Raw genomic sequence first — 7,273 nt, 5'->3', positions numbered from 1 at the left:
GAACATTCAGATGTAACCATTAAACCCCCGAATCAGTCCTAAAAACTACGAACTGCAGGCATTAGCATTAGCACATAATGCAGCCAAGCAAATAACACGTGTGTACCAAAAATAAACCCCAGCAGCCACTAATATTAGACATGGCAGACATTCTGAGTATTTATGTATATCAAGTAAGGAAATTGAATAGTTAAAGCAACAGTTTTTTTACCCGCAATGTCGTTTCTTCAAGCAATTTTTCACATTTTCCTCTATGTGGAAAAACATAATTGTTCTGGTTTGTAAAATGTATTTTATGAATCCCAATTTGAGTCTTTTTTTAAGGTATTAGGAGATAATAATTACTGTGAAGCAGTCAGAGCCCTTTCCTTCTCTGAGGTAGCTCTCCCATCCTGGCTGTAAAACATAATAAAAATGAAAGGGCCAACTAGTTTCTGATGTCACATTATACGGTTTGCTTCATATCTTGTTTCCACATTTCTGTTTCTACATCAAGGTTACTCCAGGGAACCGTCACACAACCTTACTGTGAGAGTGTGCGTGTGCGTGTGTGTGTGTGGTAACAGAAGGCGGGGCTGTTCAAAGGAAACTGAGATTATAACAGAGACTAGATCCAGGCTGAGGTTTTATTTTAGGTCGTAGAACAAAATGTCCTCAGCTTGCATTCACCACAGAACGTATATATCCAAACACACATTCAGAAGACCACTGACTTCCAGATGAGGGAACAGGAAGTGCCGACTCAAATTTAAGGAATAGTTTTTTCATGAAATGTCTGTTTTGTTGTGTACTTGTGGATGTGTTGACATGTGAGCAGCCTTGTGATTTCCTCCACAGACCCTCAGGCAGATTCATCCACATACTGCAGTAAGCTCTGAAAACAGACTCCAAAGTGCATCTTGGAACGGCCAACATAAATATACAGCCAACTAATTTGGGTTGACAAGCTGTCAATCAAGTCTCAATGGACAATACCCACAAAGATCGGAAAATGTAAATTGCTAAACTCTTATTGTGTTGTAATGAGAGATGGTGGAGCATTCAGATGCAGCGACTCGCCCCTCTCTCTTAATATAAACAATAATTTAATTTTAACACATTAAATAAATCTGTAACTGTAGTTCCTTTACCTCTTGTAAGTTTAATTAACTAATGCCTGTTATTTCTGTATTCTCTTTGCTGCTGCTACTGTTTTTAATTACAGTTTTATCCATCGCTGTTTTTATGTATTTGTATATATTTGAAACTGCATAGAGAGAAGCCGGTGAGATAAAATTGTGTATAATAACAATAAAGCTCTTGTGATAACTTGGTATTTATATATGTATGGTCTGTATGAAAGTAACTTCACAACTAGATTCTACTCTAATCAGTGGCGATTCTAGAGTCTGTGGGGACCCTAGGCAAACATTCACTGGGGGCCCCTCGAACCAGCCCCCCCCCCCCCCCGGAGCGGTGCAGGGACACGAAACTTTACTTATGAAGCAGCTTTTGACGGCGCGCTATGCATGGGGGCACCCTAGAGGGGGTTTCCAGACATGTCATTGCAGCAAATTAAAGGGGGTTTCAGGTTGTCGTTGCTGTGGACCTTTTCAAATCGACCTTCTTTGAGGGCCCCCCTTCTGGTCCGGGGCCCCAGTTGCCTGCCTTGCCTGCACCCCAGACTCTAATGTATTGTTTATGTTGTCAGAAGTATTGTTAGAGCCAGTAGCATGACGTCTGTAGTCAAGTATGTATAAAGGACTACAATTCCCAGGGTGCCAGACTCTGAAGAGACAGAGATGGGCAAACTGTCAGAAAGACGCAGTCGAGGCAGTTTTTTTAACGGTTAAAGTTATACAAAGAAAGAAAGAAAGACTACCTTTAAAGTCATTCATTATTTAATTGGAGTTCTGCCTCTTTTGTTTGATTTGTTTTGCTTATTGTAAAGAACTGTTTTCTTTGTTGAAATGTGTGAAAAGTGTGTTATCTTATTTGCAGTTAACGCAAAACACAGCATCAACACACCACCGGAGGCCAAGCGAGTCCTTTAATCTGTGAGTAAAACAAACGCGTCGGAAATGTCTGTAAAAGGACATCGAGACCGGGGTGTTTGCTTTGGTTGCCTGGGAGACAATCTGTCAGTCCAGTGTTTTATAGTGCATGCATACCCACAATGAAGACTCTTTTAACTTTATTTATAACTTGGTATGCATTTAACTCAACTCCACAACTTCATTCATTGAACTCTAATGTATTTCTATAGTCAGAAATGTATCCATAATTCATGTAAGAGTGTCTGATACTGAACCGGTACAAATAGGGAAGGAAGCAGAGTTCCTGTTGTTAGTGACTCATCTGCTTTTCATCGTGACTTATTTTCTGCAGACAAGAAAGCTCGTATCACCATGTTTAACTCCTAAAATACCAGATGTTTTATTTCTGAGATCACATAATGAGAGTGTCGTAAGCAGCACATAATCCGGCTCGGTCTATATCCGGCTCCTCGTGGACTCCTGACACAAAGAGAGGAAAAAGGACTCTCAACATGTGATACTCTGTCGACCACAGAGAGACAAACTGACTGAGATAACACAACCTCGTAACCGTTTTATAAATGACCCACTTATACGTTACGGAGAAGCTTTGTCCAATTCTGATAAAATGTGGCTTCAAGGGACAAAGAAAGCATCCAAAAGTCAGAAGCTGTGCTGCTTTCACGAGGAAAATATCAGCCGAAATGTCAAGTAGAGCTCAGTCGAAATATTAGAGCCCCTGCATTTCGCTGAAATATAGGGCCTAAAAGGCAAGAACACAGTACTTTATATACTGTAGTACAACATTACTGCTACTACTACCTATAATAAGCAATACATATTATCTAAAAACTAGAAGTATGTGTCTTTAATTCAATCTGTGTGTTCAGGAGTGATACAGGATGACGTAAACAGGAAACAGAACTGTGTTCCCCTACAATTACATTAAAACAGATGTAATGAGATTACTAATACATATTTTTGGGGACAACTAGCAGGATTACAGTGTTACTAAAACCCTAAAAAGAGCATATAGTGTCTGTTGTAAAAGGATAATATTGTACTTCGTTGTTGTACTGTTCTGAAGCTGTACTGTTCTCAAGTACAATTCTGAGGTACTTTTACTTCACTACCTGTTTTAGGCATTTTTTAACTGTTTACTCCACTACATTCATTTTACAAAATGAGTTACTTGCTACTTTGCAGCTATGGATTTATAATACAGAATATAAAATCAACCAGTAATTCATTATGTATATTGTTTTACTACGTTTACGACATACTCTGTTAAAGTAAAAGTAGAAGTACTCAGATCTTGTACTTGAGTAAAAGTAGAAGTACCAGAGTGTAAGAATACTCTGTTACCATTTACTCTGAATTGTAGTGGAGTAGAAGAACAAGGTAATATAAAATGTAAATACTCAAGTAAAGTACAAGTACCTCAAAATTGTACTCAAGTAAATCTACTTAGTTACTTTACATCACTGAGTAATTGTAACGGAACTGTGTGTGTGTGTGTGTGTGTGTGTGTGTGTGTGTGTGTGTGTGTGTGTGTGTGTGCTGGGTGGGGTGCTGCAGGCCCCTCCTTGATACTCACGATATGTATGCAGGATAGAGGAAGCCGATGAGGTTGCACAGCAGGGAGGCTCCGTACCCGATCACCAGGTACACCGAGATGATCCCGATCACAGCTGGAGGAACACACACCACATGTTACACACATACACACTCCTACACACACTACACACTGACAGAGAAACAAAGGTGGAGGAAGCTGGGTGCGATGTGTTTTTTCCACTCACCCACAGCGATGTAGGTCCGGCTGACTCCAGTCTTCGCCTCTATCTTCGCCAGAGTTTCTGTCATGAAGTTCTTCTCATGGAGGAACTTCTCGAACCTGTCTTTGAGCCCCTGCGCCATGGCTGCTCTTTTTATTCTCAACGATGCTGTTTGTGAGGAGAAGAGGATCAAACTGCGACAGCCTGCAGACACACTGTTTAAAGACGCGTCACCGCACACCGGAAGTACTGCCTCCAGCTGCAGCCTTCAAAATAAAAGCCTCACAGTCTTTGTCTTTGTTCCACACCTAGAGATGGGAGAAGTACTCAGATCTAGTACTTGAGAAAAAGTAGAAGTACTAAAATATTGTACTTGAGTAAAAGTAGAAGTACTCAGATCTTGTCCTTGAGTAAAAGTAGAAGTACCAGAGTGTAAGAATACTCTGTTACAGTAAAAGACCTACATTCAAAATGCTCCTCAAGTAAAAGTAGAAAGTATTATCATCAAAATATAGTGAAAGTAGCGACAGTAAAAGTAGTCATTGTGCAGAATGGTCCATTTCAGAATAATATATATGATATGTTTTATAATGATTGATCATGAAAGTGTTCTCAAAGCTGGTAAAGGTGCAGCTAGTTTGAATGACTTTGTATACTGCAGGGTAGCTTGTGGATTTACTCCAGGTGGAACTAAAGTCTGATTTAACACTTGATTATATTTCACATCATTCATCCACATCTGTAAAGTAACTACAGGTATTAAATACATGTAGTGGAGTAGAAGTACACCATGTACCTCTGAAATGTAGTGGGGTAGAAGTACACGGTAGCATAACATTTAAATACTCAAGTAAAGTACCTCAACTTGAGTAAATGTACTTAGTTACTTTCCACCACTGCACCTATTTTGTTAGCTTAGTCAAAGTTTCCTGACCCAGACATGTCGAGCTGGACAGATTCATTTGCATAACTTTGAGATCATTTTCACTTTATGCAAATACAGAACCCCTCTAACGCACTAAAACACAAACGACTGCTTCTCCTGCTCTCCAGAGGAAATAAACTGAACGAGTTGAGACCACCTCCATCACAGGATCTGCTCCACGTGGTCCTTTACTTCCTTTTTCCTGATATTCTGATCACATATTGAATTCTTCCTCAGCAGATGGGCTTTGTCCAGTATCTCTAAGACGACTGAACAAACCTGGCTTGGGAACCAGACAATAAAGGTGACGGTACATTGTCGCCAAAAGAATAATAAGATGCACTGAAAGCTATTCACGAGAGGAAAGATATCAAAACCTTCCAAGTCAGAAACAGCAGCTCATCCCTGCACATGGGGGTCTTCTCACATATTTCCATCAATCATTTGTTATTTGTTTTCACCCTCTTTGTGCCTTATGCCCTGTTTATCTAATATCATTCCATTTCCTTGTATATAGACTCTTCTTGCACTATTTCCATTTCTTACTTTCACATGTCAAACATTCTCTTGCACTATTTATCTGTATATATATATATATATATATATATGTTGCGTTCCTTATTAGACTAACGAGGCAACTTCTATTTGCTTATCTCTTCTGCTTTATTATCTCCCACACAAACCAAAATCCTTCTGGTGACTAGCGCTTCCTGCGAGCCTATATACGAATATGACACCCGTCCGTCGCGGCTCTATAGTAACGAACTCGATCACTACGCCGGGCTCGATTGTTGATCAGATAGATATTCAGCTTCATCTCTGCGTTGACACAATAATTTTTAGTCTCGCAATCAATGCCTCTAACGTCGTCCACACAAACAATCGTACTTATGTCTTCAATGAGTACTACTCTATGCGTCCTACTCAACAACTTCTGTACCGCTCTTATCGACCTCTCGCGCGTCGGACATACTGTACCTGCGTCACATATCCGTGTGCTCCCCTGAAATAAACAAGATTCTATTAAATAGGAAAGAACATAAGCCCTGAGCCCTAGCCAAAGTTTCCACAGATATACATCTCCTACATAAACTCGAGTCTGACTATCACAGAATCGCGTTTAGAAAGACATGTCCGCGTTTTATTGTTCTTACTAACCTAGTAATGTAGCACGACAGCGCAAGCGCAAGATAAATGTATCGATCTACGTGTTTATACACAACGACGCGCTTTCCTCTTCCGCTGTTCGGCCCACTGCGAAAGTTTTGGCGATGTTAGACATCGGTCACACTCAGACCGTAGGTAGCCAGATCCACACCTTCTACCGCTCGGCGCCGCGAGTCGACCATGCCACACGCGCGTCCTCCGAAGTCTCGACCCCTTACACACTCTCTATGACTGCCAGACAACGGTATCCCACCGCGCTGCAGCGTCTCTCGTCGGCCGAAGGATTCCGGAAGCCCTCACGGCCGCGACGCGACGAAAGAAGTTACGTGCGCGAGGTATCGTTTGCTACAGCCGCGTCTTCTGAGCTTTGCAGTCTGACTTGTTATCGCAGAGCCGAGACTGCAGCGCTAACATCCACCTTCCCCTCCGCGCCGCGTGTGAGGAGTTCTCGTTGTTTCTATCAGAGTCGCTCCAACAGTGAGCGCGTCGAGACCTGATAATTAACGACTTAGCCGCTTTGAATTCCCGTTCCGCGGTCGTACGATAGCGCGTCGGCTGAGTATACCTGATCTGCTGATGTCCTCGAGACGCCGTACAGAGCCCATACGGATAGTTTGCTTAGGCAGTCCCTCGACTACAATGCCCGGCTGTCTCACCATACATCCCTCTCACCTCGGCACGCGCGCGACGCGCTTCTGCGATTATCATGCAAACATAGTCAACATGTGTTGGCTACCTCTTGAATTGTTCGTGTCACAGGTGCTTCTCTGGTCTGTATGACCCTAGACCAGAAGGCTTCTCCATGTCTCCTTCGAACCTCGTGGGCGGGTACTAACAACAACAGACCAGTCGAACTCCAAAGGCCGCGCAACCAAATACTTCCGGTCGTGCGTTTGCCAATGGCCAGTCTGCGTTTCTACTGCGCCGTGGGTCAGCCCTGAGAACCGTCACTTTTATGGCCTCGATTTGGCCTTCTTTGGCAAGTCTTGGACTTTTCGAGATAGTGCCTCGAATGGCCTCAACGAACCACAACTTACCTCCATTATCTCTCAAAGTCAACCGTTTTTTTTTCGTCGTGTCACGTCGCTATCTCCGGCAAAGAGTTACAGCTCATTTGGACGACGTCTCGTGACAAGGTTCAATAGATGCAGTGCTCACCGGCGTCTTACGACCCGAAAATTTTGTCAGGAAGCGCGGTGAGCTACTGCATCATATGAACTTTATCCCGAGACGTCGTCCAAATGAAGCTGTACTCTTTGCCGGTGTCAAGTTCAAGTTCGAAATAACAGTACTCGTGTAATCGATGTCACATCTATACCGTTACTTTGGTGAATTCAGTGTCGATCCGAGAGGAGGTTGTCACGTTTGTGATATATATAATATATATA

The 7,273-nt window shown here is 42.3% G+C and overlaps 1 protein-coding gene across 2 annotated transcripts; it reads right to left on the bottom strand.

Annotated features, from left to right (window-relative positions):
- Positions 1–326: 326 nt before the first annotated feature.
- On the bottom strand, positions 327–4,042 carry LOC104957488 (receptor expression-enhancing protein 5-like). Of its 2 annotated transcripts, none has more exons than XM_010785125.1 (3): positions 3,818–4,040; positions 3,613–3,706; positions 327–396 (listed from the first exon to the last, which is right to left on the bottom strand). In XM_010785125.1, the coding sequence occupies exons 1-3, from the start codon at positions 3,933–3,935 to the stop codon at positions 342–344; spliced, it is 267 nt and encodes an 88-aa protein (XP_010783427.1). In that variant the 5' UTR covers positions 3,936–4,040; the 3' UTR covers positions 327–341. The 2 variants fall into 2 exon arrangements, with proteins under 2 accessions (XP_010783427.1, XP_010783426.1); XM_010785124.1 differs by lacking the exon at positions 327–396 and adding an exon at positions 2,384–2,495 and having other exon boundaries at positions 3,818–4,042.
- Positions 4,043–7,273: the final 3,231 nt, after the last annotated feature.

The sequence above is a fragment of the Notothenia coriiceps genome, unplaced genomic scaffold (genome assembly GCF_000735185.1).
Source record: "Notothenia coriiceps isolate Sejong01 unplaced genomic scaffold, NC01 NC01_scaffold00027160, whole genome shotgun sequence".
Classification (NCBI taxonomy): Eukaryota; Metazoa; Chordata; class Actinopteri; order Perciformes; family Nototheniidae; genus Notothenia; species Notothenia coriiceps.
The sequence above is the reverse complement of the archived record's forward strand: the minus strand, read 5'-3'. Positions and strand labels throughout refer to the sequence as shown.